The sequence below is a fragment of the Oncorhynchus clarkii genome, unplaced genomic scaffold, assembly GCF_045791955.1.
Source record: "Oncorhynchus clarkii lewisi isolate Uvic-CL-2024 unplaced genomic scaffold, UVic_Ocla_1.0 unplaced_contig_12705_pilon_pilon, whole genome shotgun sequence".
In the NCBI taxonomy this organism is placed as follows: domain Eukaryota; kingdom Metazoa; phylum Chordata; class Actinopteri; order Salmoniformes; family Salmonidae; genus Oncorhynchus; species Oncorhynchus clarkii.
In genome coordinates, this window is record NW_027260909.1 from 143,019 (window position 1) to 163,816 (window position 20,798).

Below are 20,798 nucleotides of genomic sequence, written 5' to 3' on the forward strand. Positions count from 1 at the left end.
ACTGCAAAAGATGGACAGAACTTTGAACGAACTTTGCACCCATTTGAACAATGGAGAAATGAAGTGAGCTACAAGACCAAAATCCACTATTTAAAAACACAGCTTTCATCGTTTCCACTCAATGCTTTTTTTGGGCAGATATCTAAAAGGCACACATCTAAATGATAGGTTTTGTATACCAGGTTTTCCAAGGCCCAAATTAGTTGTTTTTCCTATTAAAATACAGCCAGGGCAAAAATAGAACAAAACATGACCTACAGTGAGTCCTGATCCAAATGTTTCAGAACCACTGTTTTATGTATAGTCAGATGGCAGTGTATGAGCCTAGTGAACATTGTCCTTGGGGTTGGTTAGGTAGGACTATCCCGTGTCTGAACTACACCTATCCTGTTCTATTAGATTGAATGGAGACCTTGGAGTACACTATTCCTCTCCTGTCTAAATAATGACGAATGGAATAACAAATATAAACCTTATGACTCCTATGCCATGTCCGGTTTGTTAGATTTCATCTAAACCTTGTGAACGACACCATTTATTTCCTGTTAGATTGAATCAGGAGTCAGTCATTATTACTGGATGACGACCCCTTAAGACAACAGATCTCAGTGCCTGAACACCATTCGTTTCCTGTCTACATAATGAATCTGTAATAAAAACCTTGTTCGTTTCTATTACTACACCGTGTCTGTTAGATTGAGTCAACTGCTTCTTTCTGCTATTTTCCAGGAGCCAGTTCAGTCGTTAGTTGCCATAGAAGCCATAGTGACTTTTAACGATGTTCTAGAACTACTCTGTAATGGTGATCTAACTGGGATGGACATGGTAAGCTGTGTCATTTAGGATTAACGCATGTTTCACTTCTCGTCCCCCTTTTCTTTGCTACATTCATTCCTTCTCCCCTAATTGGAACAAGAATGATTACAAAACCAGATGTAGAGGAGGAGATATAGAAGAGTGGATGTAGACGAGAGTAGCGAGAGAGGAAGGAGAGGAGATGGTGTGGGGGGGGGGGTTAGGCAGTGGTGCCCACTCCTGCTGCAGCTGGTGTGTGTTGTTGTGATGTTGGTGAGGCTGTGCTGTTCAGGGCTTTTCCTCGGTGTCTCTGACCCCCTCTCCTCCTGCCTCCACCTCCTGACTTGGGCTGGAGGAGAACAGTCACAACAGAACAAGTGTTACTAAATGTTAAGCCAAGCACACAATTTATGACCACCTCTAACTTTTAGAAACTTTTTTTACTTAAAAAAAAAAAAAGAGAAATTCTCATTGAAAATTTAATTTAACTTTTTTTATTACACAACATTAGTTCAGGCTTAAACATCATTTTAATGTTTTCATTCAAGTAAATAACCTTTTCAGTACTTTTAGAAGTCGAAGTTCATGCTGCACAGGAAAACACTCTTTAGTGTTGGGATAAAGAAGTACTGCCATGACTTCCATTTAAGACAAACTGGTGTTTCCTTCCCTCGTTCCGTTTACCTGGTTCTCTTTGTTGCCGTCTTTACATAGCGTCTCCTCCTCCCCCACTGTCTGACGCAGACAGACAACCAGACAGACGAGGGAGAGAGAGTGAAGGAGAACGAAAGAGTGACGGATGGGCAAAGTGTTAAGGAGGGGACGGGGAGACAAGTTTAATGGACGGAGGTCAGGAAAGATGAGAGGAACGAGTGATGGGGCCGACGATAATGGAGGAGAGGAGTGAACGAAAGTGGGATGAGGAGGAAAAAAGATGTACCGGTAAGTGGAATGAAAATTGAGAGCGGCAGAGAGGGATATTGGCAGACGAGTGTGAGGGTCAAGGAAAGGGAGGACATTTTGAAAAGAGGGATTGTGAAAGACCGGGTGATGAACAATCATAAAAGCGCAGGATAAAGAAAGAGTGAAACGAGATGGAGGGGCATCGGAAGAGAGATTAGCCAGCATATTGGAAAAGAGAAGAAAGCTGCTGGTACGACACACACCAACCTGTCCAACTTTTAGAGTACAATACGCACACAGCATATTTTAGAGTACCATACGCACGCGCCAAATTGGGGTTACCCCCCCCCCCCCCCCCCGCTGTTTGTGAGTCTGATCGCAAGTATAGAATTGTACCACATCAGGTCTATAAAAAGTGTGGAATACTCTTGACAGCATTCCATTTACACACATGGTAAAAGTCACTAACAATATCTGATTAGAAAGAACACAAAAGGACCATTATTCTTGGAGTAATTTTATTAAACAAATAACAAGTTGTTTAGGTACAAAATTTACAAATGTCTCATCCACAATAAAAAAAAATGACTGATATGAAAAATGTTTGAAGCAGAGCATGAAATAAACATGTTCTCCATAATTAAAAACGGAAAAGCTATGATAGGAAACAGCGAGTGAGAACAAATCTGTTCAGGAAGTCATTTCCTAGACAGATTTGCCTGGTAGCTAGCAGATTTAGCCTTACGCAGCAGGGCATCAGGGTAGACTTCTCTGTGGCAAACAGTTCTTCTGGCAATCATTGAAACCTTCTTGGTAACAATGGCACTCAGCATGTCTGTGGGGGCTGTGCCTTGGCAAAGTGGGTGGGGTTATATCTTTCCTGTCTGGCCTTGTCCGGGGGTGTCATCGGATGGGGCCACAGTGTCTCCTGACCCCTCCCGTCTCAGCCGCCAGTATTTATGCTGCAGTAGTTTATGTGTCGGGGGGCTAGGGTCAGTTTGTTATATCTGGAGTACTTCTGTCTTATCGGGTGTCCTGTGTGAATTTAAGTATGCTCTCTTTCTTTCTCTCGGAGGACCTGAGCCCTAGGACCATGCCTCAGGACTACCTGGCATGATGACTCCTTGCTGTCCCCAGTCCACCTGGCTGTGCTGCTGCTCCAGTTTCAATTGTTCTGCCTGCAGCTATGGAATCCTGACCTGTTCACCGGACGTGCTACCTGTCCCAGACCTGCTGTTTTCAACTATCTAGAGACAGCAGGAGCGGTAGAGAGACTCTTAATGATCGGCTATGAAAAGACAACTGACATTTACTCCTGAGGTGCTGACTTGCTGCACCCTCGACAACTGCTGTGATTATTATTATTTGACCATGCTGGTCATTTATGAAAATCTTGGCCATGTTCTGTTATAATCTCCACCCGGCACAGCCAGAAGAGGACTGGCCACCCCTCATAGCCTGGTTCCTCTAGGTTTCTTCCTAGGTTCTGGCCTTTCTAGGGAGTTTTTCCTAGCCACCGTGCTTCTACACCTGCGTTGCTTGGTCTTTCAATCACCCACGTGGGTATAACCAATGAGGAGATGGCACGTGGGTACCTGCTTCTATAAACCAATGAGGAGATGGGAGAGGCAGGACTTGAAGCGTGATCTGCATCAGAAATAGAAAGGAGTTCTATTTTAGCCCTTGGTAACACAGACGCTTGTTGACGAGGGCGAGCAGTGTGGGTGTAATAACTGAATAACAGGCCTCCTTGCTCGCATATGCTTTTTCAGTTCTGCCCACAAATTTTCTATAGGTTGAGGTCAGGGCTTTGTGATGGCCACTCCAATACCTTGACTTTGTTGTCCTTAAGCCATTTTGACACAACTTCGGAAGTATGCTTGGGGTCAATGTACATTTGGAAGACCCATTTGCGACCAAGCTTGAACTTCCTGACTGAGGTCTTGAGATGTTGCTTTCAAGTATCCACATAATTGTCCTACCTCGTGATGCCATCTATTTTCTGAAGTGCACCAGGCCATCTTTTAGCAAAGCACCCTCACAACATGATGCTGCCACTTCCGTGCTTCACGGTTTGGATGGTGTTCTTCGGCTTGCGAGCCTCCCCCTTTTTCCTACAATCATAACAATGGTCATTATGGCCAAACAGTTCTATTTTTATTTCAAAAAGTATGATCTTTGTCCCCATGTGCAGTAGCAAACCGTAGTCTGGCTTTTTTTTTAATGGCGGTTTTGGAGTAGTGGCTTCTTCCTTGCTGAGCAGCCTTTCAGGTTATGTTGATATAGGACTATTTTTACTGTGCGGTATGAGGGCTGCGTGGTCCCATGGTGTTTATACTTGCGTACAATTGTTTGTACAGATGAACGTGGTACCTTCAGTTTGGAAATTGCTCCCAAGGATGAACCAGACTTGTGGAGGTCTACAACAAAAAACATTGAGGTCTTGGCAGATTTCTTTTGATTTTCCAATGATGTCAAGCAAAGAGGCATTGAGTTTGAAGGTAGGCCTTGAAATACATCCACAGATACACCTCCAATTGACTCAAATGATGTCAATTAGCCTATCAGAAGCTTTTAAAGCCATGACATCATTTTCTGGAATTTTCCAAGCTGTTTAAAGACAGTCAACTTAGTGTATGTAAACTTCTGACCCACTGGAATTGTGATACAGTGAATTAAAAGTGAAACAATCTGTCTGTAAACAGTTGTTGGATGAATTGTGTCATGCAAAGTAGATGTTAACAAACTATAGTTTTGGCAAGTCGGTTAGGACAAGACATTTGTGGAGTGGTTGAAAAATAAGTTAATGACTCCAACCTAACCGTATGTAAACTTCTGACTTCAACTGTACATCCAATAACAATGTATTAATCTCCATGTCCGTTGACACAAACTCCGTACATGTCTGTGTGGTGCAGCTCGAGAATCAGGATGTTAGAGTCACTCAGTGGATGTATTTTTATTTCAAATTTAAAAAATAAAATTCAGGCCACTTTCATTTCTGTGTACTATTAACTCAGATCTCTTACATGGACAGAGAATGCTGTATGTTGGCAGGTCTGCACACACACACCATTCAGTCACTCAACACACAATGCAGAGTTTAACTTTCCTCCTACTCTTCTAGCAAGTCATTTTTTGACCTCTTACTTCAGGATGTTCTCTAACCCCCTCCCTTAGTTAGAAATAGTTTGTGTAGAACAGATGATTGTCTGACATGTAGAATTGGGAATTACATCTCTGTCCAAGACCCTCCCTCCTCCAGGTGTTGTTTCTAAGCCTCGGCCTCCAGGTAGCTGAGCAGTAGCTGTCCTGTGTCGTGGCTGTACACAAGTGTTCTGTCTAAGCCCCTCCTTCATGTCTAATGCTGCATTCATAACCAAGTGGGAAGGCGTTAATTGCCAGTTGTGAAGTCGTGAATACCAGTTGGATGCATTCACGTGCTTTGAACTTGTTGAGAAAAGCTGATTGGCTAATGGCCAACAAGCTGCATCCACCATAATCTTGCTTGTAAACCAAGTCATATTAAAAAAAACATATTCATAGATAAACTATTTTTATAAATAATGTTTTGCTGTTGCCTTTAACTGACAAAAATGCTGTTATAGGTCATTTCCTTAGTAGGTGACAGAGGTCAGGATGTGGGAGAAGTCAGAGCTCAGGGATGATAGATGAGTTTCCCCACTAGTAATTACCAGTAGGAGGGTCGTTCAAGTGGATCTTTCCCAGTCCTATGTGGTAAATACCACCTTCCATCTTGGTTATGAACGCAGGGTAGTCCCTTTCTTAACCAGTTGTTCAGTCTAAGCCCCTCCCTACCCCGGTAGCTCACCGGTAGCTGTCCTGCGCTGGGGCTGTCAGGCCGCGGTGCCGATCCTGCCTCCTCATTGGCTGACGTGGTGCCCTTCTTAGTGGACTGCATCTTGGCCTGCTGGGCCTTGGTGACTGACTGGAGCAGCTGGAGAGACACACGTACAGGTGGAGTTAGTTAGGAGGTAGTCTGGGACGCTTTAGAATAAAGGTATAAGCCCTTCATAACACTTGACCCCACACACACACGACAAAGCTGGTGAAGAGACAGTGAGTTATTGTAACATTGTGAAATGTTTCTAAGGGGGTTTAATGCTCCATGACCTTTTATAAACGTATGACCATTCATAACCCCAGACCTTGGTGATGGTGCCCACAGCCTTGGTGCGTCCCTCTCTGAACACCAGTCTCTGGTCTGTGTGGAGGTACTCGGGGGTCTTGATGAATCTGAAGTGGACTGAGGCCTTGTCCCCGGTACGTAGACAGTCTCTGTTCATGGTCAGAATGGTGGCTGTCTGTCTGATGCTGCCACAGTGCACTGAGGGAGAGAAAGTCAGAAAAATAACTATTGACATACCAGTGGCATAGCAACTGGACGGGTCCCATTTTTGTGTGATTGTGTGACAAGACAAAGGCCTAATATGAATATAGCTGAAACTTTAATGCTAAATTGAGCATCGCCACAGTATACAAGCAACCATGAACACACCCACACGTTTGAAAGCCGCTCACCCATAGCCTGGTATCGTGGGGATATGGTGGTGGGGTGGTGCAGGACCAGTATCTCAGCCATGAACTCCCAGGTAGCCTGAGGTGTTAGTCTGGGAGAGATCATCACCATCCCCTTCCTGATGGAGGAACGCTTGATCTGGAGGAGAAGAAAGAGGGAGGGGGGTGAAAAAGGGGCCGGAGAGGGGAAGAGGAGAGAAACATTAGGACAGACTGTCAGAAATGTGCTGATTGAGGATGTTTTTTCCCAATGGGAGTCATCCATTAATGGATTATGGAGAGAATTTTCTGGAGAAAAACAAATGGTCCATCTTTTTACATCTGCAACTTATTTGAAAGTTGCTGACTTCATCTTTTGACACAAAAGCAGACAATTTATGAATGCATGTACCACTTCATCTGTGTTATTGTGTCTCTGTGTGGTTGTAGCCTTACAATCAGACGCGTAAAAACACACCTTTTTGAGCGCGAAGGAGGCGGTCTGTCCTCCCCGGACCTCTTTGACAGGCATCCTCTTGCGGTGGATAGATTTGACAGCGATGGAGAGGAAACTGCCCAGGGGGTCTGGGCCGAGCAGCAGCGTGTCATTCAGTCGTATCAATCCACGTAAAGTAGTGCCGGACACTACTGTGCCCACACCCTGAGGACAGATAGGAGACGTCAATACAACACAGCTTGTTAAATGATTAGTGTGTGTGTGTGGTGCTGATGGTTGTGTGTGTGTGGTGTGTACTAACCGGTACTGAGTAGGTGTCATCGATCTGGAACTCGGCAGGCTCATCTTCTCTATAGGAGGTTTTAGAAGACAGTAGGTTGAGGAACATCTTCAGAAGATCCATGTTGTCTCCTGTCACATTGGAGACCTGGAAGATTGGACACATCCTAGGGGAGAGACACAGAGAGAGAGAGAGGGGAGGAGGGAGAAGAGAAAGGAAAGAGTGGAGGATTAAGACAACATACGTTACCCATAAATCAATTCAAATGTTATTGGTCACATACAAAAAAAAAATCAGATCGTTATTGCGGGTGTAGCGAAATGCTTGTGTTCCTAGCGTCAACAGTGCAGTAGTATCTAACAATTCACAACATTACACACAAACCTCAAAATAAAAGAATGGAATTAAGAAATATATAAATATTAGGATGAGCAATGTCAGAGTGGCATTGACAAGAATACAGTATATTAACATATGAAATGGGTACAACATTATGTAAACATTAACATGACCAGTGATTCCATGTCTATGTGTATAGGGCAGCAGCCTCTAAGGTGCAGGGTTGAGTAACCGGGTGGTAGCCAGCTAGTGACAGTGACGAAGTTCAGGAAAGATCTTTTTGGCCTTCCTGTGACATCGGGTGCTGTAGGTGTCCTGAGAGCAGGCAGTGGTTCCCCAGTGACGCGTTGGGCAGACCGCACCACCCTATGGAGAGCTCTGCGGTTGCAGGCAGTGCAGCTGTGAGGTTCTTAGGGGACAAGCCACAATTCTTCAGCTTCCTATGTTTGAAGAGGTGCTGTTACAATGCCTTCGCCACACTATCTGTGTGGGTGGACCATTTCAGATTGTCAGTGATGAGTACGCTAAGGAACCGAGGACAGAGAGCAGGGAGAGCTTTTCACCTTCTCCAATGCATTCCTGTTGATGTGGATGGGAGGTGTGCTCCCTGTCTCCTGAAGACCACGATCAGCTCCTTTGTTTTGTTGACGTTGAGGTGATTTCCCTAGGACCACTCCGCCAGGGCCCTCACCTCCTCCTCATGAAACATACACCTCCGCCTTTCTTCTTCTAGGAGAGTTCCTTATTCCCATCTGCGTGATGTGCCTAGAACCCAGCTGGCTGTATGGACAGGGACAGTCTATATGGAGAGCCATGATTCCATGAAACAGAGTATGTTACCGTCCCTGAGCTCATCTACTTTATTGTCCAGGGACTGAACATTAGCGAGTAACATACAGTCCCTGAGCTCATCTACTTTATTGTCCAGGGACTGAACATTAGCGAGTAACATACAGTCCCTGAGCTCATCTACTTTATTGTCCAGGGACTGAACATTAGCGAGTAACATACAGTCCCTGAGCTCATCTACTTTATTGTCCAGGGACTGAACATTAGCGAGTAACATACAGTCCCTGAGCTCATCTACTTTATTGTCCAGGGACTGAACATTAGCGAGTAACATACAGTCCCTGAGCTCATCTACTTTATTGTCCAGGGACTGAACATTAGCGAGTAATATACTCGGAGTCGGTGGATGGTGTGCACGCCTCCCGTGTTAGAATATAGAAGTCCACTCCAAACACCTCTTCTGCCCGGTGATGTTTTGGAGCAGCCTCTGGGATACATTTAGTTGCCTTGGGGGTTGCAAACAAAGGATGCAATTCAGAAAAGTCTCATTTCTGTTTGGGTCGCTGGGGAGTTACCGCCGCTCTGATATCCAAAAGTTGTCTGGCTGTATGTAATAACACAAAAAACATTCTGGGCCAATATCGTAAGAAATAACACACATCCCAACAAAAATACTGCAAATTTGCTTAGGAGCTAGAAGCAGAGCTGCCATGCCTGTCGGCGCCATCTTACACACAAACTGTTCAGATGAAATGAGGAAAAGGACCACCAAAACCACAAGGAAACTGTTAATTCAGTGCTATTTACCTCTCTGAGCTGAAGTTGGATGCAGTGACGATAACGTCATCTTTGTTTTGAACCAGTACGGGGATCTTTCTACATCCTGGGGACTTCAGTAACCTCTGTAACAGATGCAGTGTCTCTGGGAAATACACACACAATTATTAACACACATTGTGTGTGTTCATTTGTTAAACAAACAGACTAACGGGGAGGAACTGGTGCTTTCCAAAAAAAATTAAAAAAGAAGTTACATTTCACTACGATTATCATGTTTTAATGATCTGAACAGGGCCAGGTTCCACAGTCCATCTCTCACCTGCTAGGATGTTGGCTGGACACATGTCTATCTTGGTGACCACTACAAAGACTGGTACATTCAGGGCTAGAGCCAAACCTAGATGCTCCTTGGTCATCCCTACAATACCTGCATTACTGCCCACCTAGAGAGAGAGAGGAAAGGAAGGAGAGAGATGTAGAAGAGTGAACGAGAGAAAGAGGATGAGCAAAGTCACTGACACAGTAAATGTCTGTGGTGATAAGCAACTGACCATGTGTGAGCGAAAACACAAACACACCACCCCCGTCTCTCACCATGAGCATACAGAAGTCTGGTAGGTGTCCGGTCATTCCAAACACAGTGGTTTTCAGGTACTTCTCGTGGCCGGCCAGATCTATGAAGGTGATGACCTTAGAGGACCTCTCACAGATCTTAGTCCAGTCCAGACTGCCCCCGTGATTATCTGGCTTATTCACCACCTAGGAGCAGAGACCGAGAGAGGTTGGTTTAAATCAGAGTGCTGGACAACACGCTAGGGTCAAAATGGACCCGGCTCTAAGTCAGCTTTGTTTACGTTTTGAATACTGCTGGTCCTGTCACTCTCCGTCTCCTGCCTATGTCATCCGTATCTAACTTAAATGTCCTTAGAGACTCCTAAGTCAACCCCAAGTCATTATCTTACATGTCCCTCCTGGTCGAAGCCCAGGATGTCGTTCCCCACACTGCTGGTCCTGCCGCTCTCCATCTCATGTTTGTGTCGGAAGAGTTTCTGCCTGGCGAACCCCCTGCCGTTGTCCAGCTCCCCGTGGGTCAACACCCCCAGCAGGGTGCTCTTACCGGCATCCACGTTACCCACCACCGCCACCCTGTATGGGAAGGGGAGAGAGAAGTTAAAGGACAGAGAGCTGTTATGTGCAACACCAAATGTTGCAGAACACTGATCCTGACAGCAAACCAACTTCTTCTCCCTCTGAGACCTAATAATAAATTGACGAATGTCCCCCCTCCTGGCATCCCATTCTCCCTCTCTCGACTTGTCGGGCGGATGAGGTCGTCTTTAACTCCCCACCCTCACCTCACTTCCAGGAAGTCCTCCTCTCCGACCCGTCGGCGGATGAGGTAGTCTCGTACTTTCCCCCCTGCGTCGCTACGTTCTCTCAGCAGGATCATGTCTGCCTCTATCTGCTCACACAGGGATTGAACCGTGGCCACTGACGCCTCCATGTCCCCCTCGTCCAGACCATAGTCACCTCCGTCTGATGAAGAAACGGGGGGAAGCAGGAGAGAGGGTGGATGTAAGGAGATAGAAAGTCACACTAACCACACGGCCCATTACTCTGAGAACGCCCATGCTGTGTCTTTACCCAGACATAAGGCCTTAATTACAGGGCACTTGACTGCATTCCCAGTTTACATCAGGTAATGTAGCTATAGTAGTTCCATTAAAGTTTGGGCAAATTAAAGGAACAATGGAGCAGAAGCTGAGAAGGTGGAGGCTTGTCGTTTTGCCAACTGACCATTAAAGGGTTAAATCAAGATAAACAAGTTAGCTAGTGTTTCTCAGACTTAACTGGCTAAGGATGTTACATACACCGATATGCCTTGGTTCCCAATTCAAGTGTTTAAGATACAAGTACATCGCTCAGTGGACTCCAGACCGATACAAGTACATCGCTCAGTGGACTCCAGACCGATCCAAATGTAGCATGCATCGGTAAAGAAAAACCATTAAAACATTTTGTTGTTGTTGCTTATAATACACTTATAATACATAATACGAAAATACCTCTTATATTGTGACAACTGATGCACCCTCTCTGTGTTGAACTGCATGTAGGTTCAACTAACCCCAGGCCAACTAACCCCAGGCAATACGAGTAGCCTAGTCAACCTGCGCACGAGTAGCCTAGTCAACCTGCGCACGAGTAGCCTAGTCAACCTGCGCACGAGTAGCCTAGTCAACCTGCGCACGAGTAGCCTAGTCAACCTGCGCACAAGTAGCCTAGTCAACCTGCGCACGAGTAGCCTAGTCAACCTGCGCACGAGTAGCCTAGTCAACCTGCGCACGAGTAGCCTAGTCAACCTGCGCACGAGTAGCCTAGTCAACCTGCGCACGAGTAGCCTAGTCAACCTGCGCACGAGTAGCCTAGTCAACCTGCGCACGAGTAGCCTAGTCAACCTGCGCACGAGTAGCCTAGTCAACCTGCGCACGAGTAGCCTAGTCAACCTGCGCACGAGTAGCCTAGTCAACCTGCAATCTGGGACCAGCCTGACTGGTCTCAGATCTGTTTGTGTTTAAACAACTGACAAAAAGCACAACTGATCTGGGACATCAGGTCTGTGTTCTGTAAGGGGGTCACCATTGATCTGTGTTTATTGGAGATGTTTACACATGAGCACCATGTGTTCTGTTGTGTGGTTTAGGTATATGGCCCGGATATAAGGTAGGAAAGTAGGTTATCCCTTCTCACCTGAGCCCACTCCCACCACATAAATGGTCTCCCCACATCCTTCATCCATCCTCTCTCGGAGTTGCCGTAGTAACGAGTCATACTGTTCTCCTGTGGGGCTGACCAGAGTCAGCTAGGAAAGAGAGAAAATATATGTTTAGGTTCATTCACTGGTGTTATGGTTGTTTGATAATTGACAGAAACTTAGATAAGTGTTTACAACAACATTTTATTGTAAACTGGACTCTGTGATACATCTAAATTTACAATGTAAATAAAATAAAAAAACATTACAGTTTATGTCCAGTAGAGGACAGGGCAGAATAACACTACCAAAACAAAGTAAGAACGGCCAGACAGACAGCATTCAAATATTGAAGCAAGTAGCTAGAAGCTAGGCCTGGGTCGTTTGTTGACGTTACAATGACGTAGCCTAGTTTCTGGCAAGCCTGACCAGGGTTGTAAATGTGCACATGCATGATGATTCATGCAATTATGAACATACTGATGTTTAATCCACACTTTATTATTTGAAATAAATTATATTTGCAAGATAAATACAGGTTTCAGGCCTGACTCCAATAATCAACTAATAATGGTCTTCAGTTTAGAATAAAACTAGTTTAAATCAGCTGTGTTTGCTAGGGGTGGAGGAAAGTGTGACACCAAATCAGGCCCCCGAGGACTGGATGATCTGGTCAAATCATCCTTGGTTCTTTCGCCAACTGTTGTGTCTACACAGAGTGGCACCTATATACGTGTCATTCATTCACCATTGCATGTTTTGGTGGGTACTGGTCACTCGAAAAGATACATGTCCGGTCATACTTCAACCATATTAAATGTCATTATAAAATTGTCATTTTCATAAAAAAAATAGCAACATATTTTTGTTAAAGCTGATGTAAAATTGAAATCTACGCATGCATATGCCATGTAGCTAGCTTTAGCTGAGTCGAGAGCAGGGCCTACCTTGCTAGTAAAGTCTAAATGATCCTCGGACTCGCCGTTAACATTCTCTCCGTCTTCGAAGCACTCTGTCCCTGAAAGGTCATCCCCACAGTCCGGTGCGAATATAGAAACTGGTACTACTGATTCCTCTTTCGGTAATGTCCCCGGGCTTAGCCCTGGCTCTATTGCTGCCAACGACGCCATCTCCCCAAACCTTCAGAAAAAGTAATTAAATTGCAAACTGCTAGCATAACATAGCTAAGCTAACATTAGCTCACAAATCAAGCTTGCTACTGACACCAACATATTATGATGCAATGCATGCAACAATTGTGTACAGCAACTGCTTACGGTTTAAATTAGGCTAAAACGTTCTTTACGTAGCAATTCATGTTGTATTAGTAATGTTAAGTAAACATATAAATTCCACATACCAGAAGTAGCAGTGTACATAGAAGGTTTGCTTTAGGTAGCCTATATGAGTGTGGCCCGCCCCTATGTTAAATACAGAAACAGGATTGGCTACCCTCCGTTCTTGAACGTTGACAGGTGTTCAACACAGAATGGAATTATTTCACTGAAACAGAAAATCAATACATTTTTCGCTTAGAGTTTTGACTCTCTTTCAATGAGTCATATGCACACGTAATATAGTGTGTGCACGATTATAGAAACGCCTTACAGCAAATATTTGAATAAAGTATTATAATACTGTATGGTAAGTAATGTGTGTAGTAACTATATTTACCACTAGATCGCAGTTTCATTGGTCAAAATACAGTGCATGGACACCTACATTGACTGTACTCGAAAGGATCAAATGAATCACTAAAATGTCCAGTTTTGTTGTGTAAGACTCAGAAACACCCTACTACAGGCTGGAAGGGAGAAGAATGAAATGAGAAAGAATGAAAAAAGAAAAGGGAAAAACATCTAATAGATAGAGCCCTCCACCCTGTTGAGAAATATGTCCCAAATGGCACCATATTCCCTACATAGTGCACTACTTTTGATCAGAGCTCTATGGGCCCCGATAAAAAACAACATATAAGGAATATGGTGCCATTTGGTACATTCTCTGGCAACTCACTCCAAATACATGTGACTATCTTCCAGTGGAGGCTGCTAAGGGGAGGATGGCTCATGTTAATGGCTGGAATAATGTCTGGAATGGTTTCCATGTGGTTGATACCATTCCATTGACTCCATTCCAGTCATTACTATGAGCAGTCCTCCCCTCAGCAGCCTTCACTGCTTCCTTCTATTGCTTGGTTGGAAATGTAGGCTAGTGATATTATTGGCCCTGATTGGTCACCACTTTTACAACTCCTTCTCTTATTCGCCAGTACAAAATTCTAAACCCTGCCCTTTCTACAATACCAGACTGTAAAATGAAAACTTTGTCACTTTTCAGGCTTTTTCTGCTGAGATTTCATTGAGAAGTCCGCCAAGATGGTATGTATGACTGTAATTCATTCAGAACTATTATTTTATCAACTTTCTCTGCTTTCAAACTATCTACACACTACAGCATATCAGATACATTGTTTAAACACCTCCCTTTCAAAGGCACATCAATACAAGGTAGAGGGACAGGGAGTTAGCTGGTAAAGTTTGTGTGCAGCTCCTGAAATTGATGTTTTGCCTTGATACTGTGTTATCATGATTATTATTATTATCACAGTACACATAACCTTGGGACAACTGGAATTTAACATGAGTCTGTGATTAAATTACTTTCATTGCCAATATTATCTTTCTACTACAGGGGCAGTCCATAAAATCCAAATGTGATTCTTTGTAGTCTTTTACAATAGTGTTCCTTATCTTGATGTACTTTGAATTACTGTGAGAGGTGAGTCTGGAGATTAGTTGGATTCAAGGTTGTAAAAAGTAAGAGGATGACACCTGTATATTCTACAGCCTTTAGATCAGGGCTCTCTAACCCTGTTCCTGGAGAGATACCCTCCTGTAGGTTTTAACTCCAACCCTGTTCCTGGAGAGCTACCCTCCTGTAGGTTTTCACTCCAACCCTGTTCCTGGAGAGCTAACCTCCTGTAGGTTTTCACTCCAACCCTGTTCCTGGAGAGCTACCCTCCTGTAGGTTTTCACTCCAACCCTGTTCCTGGAGAGCTACCCTCCTGTAAGCTTTCACTCCAACCCTGTTCCTGGAGAGCTACCCTCCTGTAGGTTTTCACTCCAACCCTGTTCCTGGAGAGCTACCCTCCTGTAAGTTTTCACTCCAACCCTGTTCCTGGAGAGCTACCCTCCTGTAGGTTTCTACTCAAACTCTGTTCCTGGAGAGCTACCATCCTGTAGGTTTTCACTCCAATCCCAGTTGTAACTAACCTGATTCAGCTTATAAACCAGCTAATTATTAGAATCAGGTGAGCTAGATTAGGGTTGTAGACCGTAGGATACCCAATAGTTCAGCAGTCTAGAAATATTCTGTGTCACAATATAAATGTGTCTAACTTTGTTGCTTTGAACCACAAGAAATGTACAACGTCAATGGATTCTATCCCCAACGAATTACAGAGTTTTTGAGAATTGACTGGAGACTCCACCTGTTTGATGATTAACGTCATTATTGATCTGAGATACAGAGACAGGTGATGCAGTGTTCCAAGGTGCGGCCCAGGGTCTAACTACCATATCTTCTACGTGACTATTACCATGTGATACCAGGGACATTGACCCACTGATACAGAGGACACAATGACTACCATTTATTAGATCCAATCAATGATTGTTTGAAGGGAGGTATTATGTGAATGTCAATAGCATCATTGACGATGCAGTGTCACACACACACGCACACACGTGCACACGCGCACACACGCACACACACACACACACACACACACACACACACACACACACACACACACACACACACACCACGGATTGTAGTACAGACAGAGGGTGTGGTAGGGTCTTAGCTCGTCTTTGAATCACCAGTTTCATCCTCTATTTTTTTTAGTCTCACTGTTGTAAACCATTTATGACTTCACTGTCTCCTTGTGACCACTTCCTGACCATCTCAACGGTCAAACAGCATTCAAACAACGTTTAGGTCCTGTTTCGCTGCTTTTATGACCCTGTGTTCGGTATTTTATGACTGATCCCAGATATGATTGTGCAAACATGGCGTGACAATGACCGTAGGAGTCGTCTAGTACAAACAGATCTGGGACCAGGATATGGTTTTATTGCCCATGGGTGTTTCACTCACTACCCCAATAAGGTTGATCATTAACACTGAACAAGATAACCTGACCGTAGGTTCTGTTACCGTGGTTCCATGTGCACCACAGACATGCTGATACGAATCTGGAAAACACAGGTGGCTGGTGGCATCTTAATTGGGGAGGACGGGCTCATAGTAATGACTGGAACTGAATGAATGGAGTGGTGTGGAACTCATCATGGTTTTCCACGTGTTTGATACTTTTCCATTCACTCCTTTCCAGCCGTAATGATGAGATGTCCTCCCCTCAGCAGCCTCCTGAGCTGTAACGTTTATGAGGTAGTACATGTCCGTTATGGGGAACAACGTTTTCAAAAACACAAAGGTCATACAACGTTCATACTGATGTCATTGACACTTAAGGATGATCAACTAAAGGTTAATTGCTCCATCGTCATGTCAACTCCATCGTCATGTCAACTCCATCGTCATATCAACTGGGCCGAGATGAACATTATCCCTGTTATGGGAACCAAACTCTGCAGACCAATGAGATTTATTTTCCCCACTTCTCATTTACTCTTAGTCTCTGCTATTTGCACTGTTCATTTGGCAAGGTAACTGTTTTCTATGAGCTCAGTGCAGTAAGACGCTTATTACTGTGCATTTATCCCATTTGTTAACCCCTTAGTTGTCTAATTTCTCCTTCCTAGACGTTCCGTGTGGAAAACATGTCCTTCAAGCAGGGTCAGGAGATGACGTTCACAGGGAAGACCAAGTCTGGAGCCTCTAAGTAAGATCCTGACACTTCACCATTCAACCCAAACCCAACACAGTGTTTCCCCTAGCATTAGTCCTTGAGACACTCCTAGTGCCTCACTCACTTCTCACTCCCAAGATTTAGCAGAACCCTGACACTCTTGGTTTCAATTCAATGTTTTGGTGCTTGTAGCCCTGATTGTACTTTTCGGGTATTTCGCAGCCCACCAAGTGTATATGGGAAACACTGCAAACAGTGCACGTACAAGTCACTATTGGTTTCAACTATTGGTTTCAACTACTGGTTTCAACTACTGGTTTCAACTATTGGTTTCAACTATTGGTTTCAACTACTGGTTTCAACTACTGGTTTCAACTATTGGTTTCAACTACTGGTTTCAACTACTGGTTTCGGTGTTTGTAGCCCTGGATGTCACATTGGGGGCCTTTGCAGCCCACAATATACATACCAAAAGGTTGTCATGGTTATTGACATGGTTTCAATTCAATTTGGCTAAGCAAAAACAAACCACGCTCATGGAGAACTTATTGTGTTACTTTTTTTGGACTGAATTATCATATCTCATTTCCTGTTTCATTTTATCTCCCCCCATCTCTCCCTATCTTTCTCTCACTCTCTCTAAATCTCCCCCCTCCTCCATCTCTACCCCCCCCCATAGTTTCACCATCAACATCGGCCACGACAGTGACAACTACGCCCTCCACTTCAACCCTCGTTTCAGCCACGGGCACATCGTGTGTAACTCTCTGTCTGGAGGAAGCTGGGGAGACGAACTCAAGGAAGGTCACTTCCCCTTCCAGGATGGAGAGCAGTTCAAGGTGTGTGTGTGTGCTCGCGTGTGTGTGTGATAAGGTAATAATCACCAGTCTAACATTTGGTCATAGGTCAGTCTGGTCACACAGTCTGTTGACTCTAACTGCAAATATAATATGTAACAGTTATAGAGTCCACAGTTAGTCTGCACTGGTGATTATAACAGCATCTATTGTATAAGTACATCTGATAGAGTCATCTCAATGGCTCATAGATTTGGCTCACTAGGAAGCCAGTGTAAGCCCGCCTAACTGTTGAATTGAATCATTACAAATAAGTCCTTAACCAGGAGCCATTCAAATAACGTCTACAGAAATGAAGCAGTAGATCATTATAACTTGCCTCAAAGATTCTAGCCTCCCGTGCCTGACTGCTACAGACTGCAGACTACAAGACACATGGCTGGTAAATTAGATTCTAAACATTTCTCTCTCTCTCTCTTTTCTCTCTCTCTCATCCCTCCGTCCAGCTGGTCCTCAACTTCACCAATGAGCAGTTCTACATCAAGCTGCCAGACGGTCACATGATGGACTTCCCCAATCGCCTTGGCGACTGCAAGTACAAACACATCATGGTTGACGGAGATGTCAAGGTCATCAGCTTCAAGATCAAATAGAGGTTGACCTTTAACCTCTGACAGTTGTCTAAATCCTTTGAAACAATACCTGTGAATTTATTTATACCAACTCTGAGCTCTTATTGTGTACGTTGTGTAGTGAGAGGAAAATCCACTAGGTGGCGCCACTGTCAAACACACTTCTACCAGAAACCTGTGGAGAGACCATTCCAGATGTGTTAATAAAACCTCCGTGAAAGCAAACAATGTTTTCAATATCTTTATGTGGCCTTTGTATAATCTTTGAATACTTTTGGTATGTCCTTAACGAGAGGCTGAATCTTTATTTCCTTACTCACTAGTGTTGGAGATAGAATCACAAGCATTCCAATGCACCTGCAATAACATCTGCAAATCTGTGTACGCAGCCAATAAACTTCGATTTGATTTAGTGTATTCTCTTTTTCTCTTTCCCTCTCTCTCTCACCCCCCCCCCCCCCCCATACTCGTACAGCGGTCAGGCATGACATCATCAGAGCGAGACACATTACTGTTTATTAGACTGTAGCCTGGGTGTTAATCCTCTTCTGCACACACACACACACACACACACACACACACACACACACACACACACACACACACACACACACACACACACACACACACACACACACACACACACACACACACTAGTGTAGCCTGGGTGTTAACCATGGTCTCCCACCATAAAATAATTGACTGTGAACTCACTAGGTCAGTGTACTCACTTATACAGTCTATTGTCACTGTCCTGCCTGTCAGTCTGTCTACCTCCTGCCTGTCTGTCTGTTTGCCTGCATCCTGTCTGTCTGCCTGCCTGCCTCCTGCCTGTCTATCTGCCTGTTTGCCTGCCTGCCTCCTGTCTGTCTGTCTGTCTCCTGGGTGAACTAGAACATCAGTGGAGTGAACTCACACTTGGCCTTCTAGGAATTTTAGTATCTTTTTAGTAGTGGTAGTGGTTGATACCAATTCAATGCTAACTCTCTTTACGAAATATGTTATTCTATGCTGAGTCATGACTAAGGCTGAGCAACAAGCTATCAAGGATGGCTGGCAGCCTAGCGGTTAGGGCGTAGGGCCCGTAACCAAAACGTTACTAGTTCTAATCCCAGAGCCGACAAGGTGAAACATCTGTTCATGTGGCTGTGAGCAAGGCACTTAACCCTAGTTGCTCCAGGGTTGTCGTTGATCATTGGCTGTGAGCAAGGCACTTAACCCTAGTTGCTCCAGGGTTGTCGTTGATCATTGGCTGTGAGCAAGGCACTTAACCCTAGTTGCTCCAGGGTCGTCGTTGATCATTGGCTGTGAGCAAGGCACTTAACCTTAGTTGCTCCAGGGTCGTCGTTGATCATTGGCTGTGAGCAAGGCACTTAACCCTAGTTGCTCCAGGGTCGTCGTTGATCATTGGCTGTGAGCAAGGCACTTAACCCTAGTTGCTCCAGGGTCGTCGTTGATCATTGGCTGTGAGCAAGGCACTTAACCCTAGTTGCTCCAGGGTTGTCGTTGATCATTGGCTGTGAGCAAGGCACTTAACCCTAGTTGCTCCAGGGTCGTCGTTGATCATTGGCTGTGAGCAAGGCACTTAACCTTAGTTGCTCCAGGGTCGTCGTTGATCATTGGCTGTGAGCAAGGCACTTAACCCTAGTTGCTCCAGGGTCGTCGTTGATCATTGGCTGTGAGCAAGGCACTTAACCCTAGTTGCTCCAGGGTCGTCGTTGATCATTGGCTGTGAGCAAGGCACTTAACCCTAGTTGCTCCAGGGTCGTCGTTGATCATTGGCTGTGAGCAAGGCACTTAACCCTAGTTGCTCCAGGGTCGTCGTTGATCATTGGCTGTGAGCAAGGCACTTAACCCTAGTTGCTCCAGGGTCGTCGTTGATCATTGGCTGTGAGCAAGGCACTTAACCCTAGTTGCTCCAGGGTCGTCGTTGATCATTGGCTGTGAGCAAGGCACTTAACCCTAGTTGCTCCAGGGTCGTCGTTGATCATTGGCTGTGAGCAAGGCACTTAACCCTAGTTGCTCCAGGGTTGTCGTTGATCATTGGCTGTGACCTCCCTCTCTGATAGGTGTCTCTCTGAGTGTCTCAGGGGGAGTTGGGTAAAAAAACACTTATCCATTTCACACATGTGTATAGGACAAATATAATTCAGTTAACAGAGGACCAGCTTTTGATTAGATATTGATTGACATAAACTGGACTCAAGTAACTAACTTTCAGTTAAAGTGATTAAGTAACGTTAACTTAATTAAGTAACTGTCGGTTGAAGGACAATTAATATCAATCAACAAGTTATTCAGACCAAATGGTTCGTATACAGTTGTAGTCATACGTTTACATACACCTTAGCCAAATACATTTAAACCTAGTAAATATTCCCTGCCTTGGGTCAGTTAGGATCACCACTTTATTTTAAGAATGTGAAATGTCAGAATAATAGTAGTGATTTATTTCAGCTTTCATCACATTCCCAGTGGGTCAGAAGTTTACATGCACTATATTAGTATTTGGTAGCACTACCTTTAAATTGTTTAAAACTTGGGTCAAACGTTTCAGGTCGCCTTCCACAAGCTTTCCACACAGGAAACAACCACCCACAAAATACCCGAATATGGCTGCCTAAATATGGTTCCCAATCAGATACAACGATAGACAGCTACCTCTAATTGAGAACCAATCTAGGCAACCATAGACATACAATTTCCCTAGACAGGGGACAGCCCCATAAACATACAAAACTACCTAGAAAGGAAAACAGCCCCATAAACATACACAACTACCTAGAAAGGAAACAGCCCCATAAACATACAAAAACCCCTAGACAAGCCAAAGCACATAAATCCCCATGTCACACCCTGACCTAACCAAAATAATAA

General features: G+C 44.5%; 2 protein-coding genes across 4 annotated transcripts; one reads left to right on the forward strand and one right to left on the reverse strand.

Annotated features, from left to right (window-relative positions):
• Positions 1–240: 240 nt before the first annotated feature.
• LOC139402199 (GTP-binding protein 1-like) lies at positions 241–13,337 on the reverse strand. 3 transcript variants are annotated; one of them, XM_071146304.1, is made up of 16 exons: positions 13,291–13,337; positions 12,977–13,037; positions 12,564–12,756; positions 11,613–11,724; positions 10,217–10,397; positions 9,824–10,007; positions 9,456–9,620; positions 9,181–9,304; positions 8,889–9,003; positions 6,975–7,119; positions 6,695–6,877; positions 6,241–6,376; positions 5,868–6,046; positions 5,531–5,656; positions 1,480–1,526; positions 241–1,144 (listed from the first exon to the last, which is right to left on the reverse strand). In XM_071146304.1, the coding sequence occupies exons 1-16, from the start codon at positions 13,307–13,309 to the stop codon at positions 1,084–1,086; spliced, it is 2,031 nt and encodes a 676-aa protein (XP_071002405.1). In that variant the 5' UTR covers positions 13,310–13,337; the 3' UTR covers positions 241–1,083. The 3 variants fall into 3 exon arrangements, with proteins under 3 accessions (XP_071002405.1, XP_071002403.1, XP_071002404.1); XM_071146302.1 differs by having other exon boundaries at positions 1,480–1,530; XM_071146303.1 differs by lacking the exon at positions 1,480–1,526.
• A 577-nt stretch (positions 13,338–13,914) lies between these two features.
• On the forward strand, positions 13,915–18,333 carry LOC139402200 (galectin-2-like). Its single transcript, XM_071146306.1, has 4 exons — positions 13,915–13,997; positions 16,446–16,525; positions 17,172–17,331; positions 17,796–18,333. Exons 1-4 carry the CDS (start codon positions 13,995–13,997, stop codon positions 17,940–17,942), a joined length of 390 nt encoding a protein of 129 aa, XP_071002407.1. The 5' UTR covers positions 13,915–13,994; the 3' UTR covers positions 17,943–18,333.
• Positions 18,334–20,798: the final 2,465 nt, after the last annotated feature.

Coding starts and splice junctions, on each gene's coding strand:
- LOC139402199 (XM_071146302.1), bottom strand. Junction 12,757..12,976: donor TATGTACACTGCTACTTCTG/GTATGTGGAATT, acceptor CTTTTTCTGAAG/GTTTGGGGAGATGGCGTCGT. Junction 10,398..11,612: donor TGTGGTGGGAGTGGGCTCAG/GTGAGAAGGGAT, acceptor TTTCTTCATCAG/ACGGAGGTGACTATGGTCTG.
- LOC139402200 (XM_071146306.1), top strand. Junction 16,526..17,171: donor ACCAAGTCTGGAGCCTCTAA/GTAAGATCCTGA, acceptor CCCCCCCCATAG/TTTCACCATCAACATCGGCC. Junction 17,332..17,795: donor AGGATGGAGAGCAGTTCAAG/GTGTGTGTGTGT, acceptor CCCTCCGTCCAG/CTGGTCCTCAACTTCACCAA.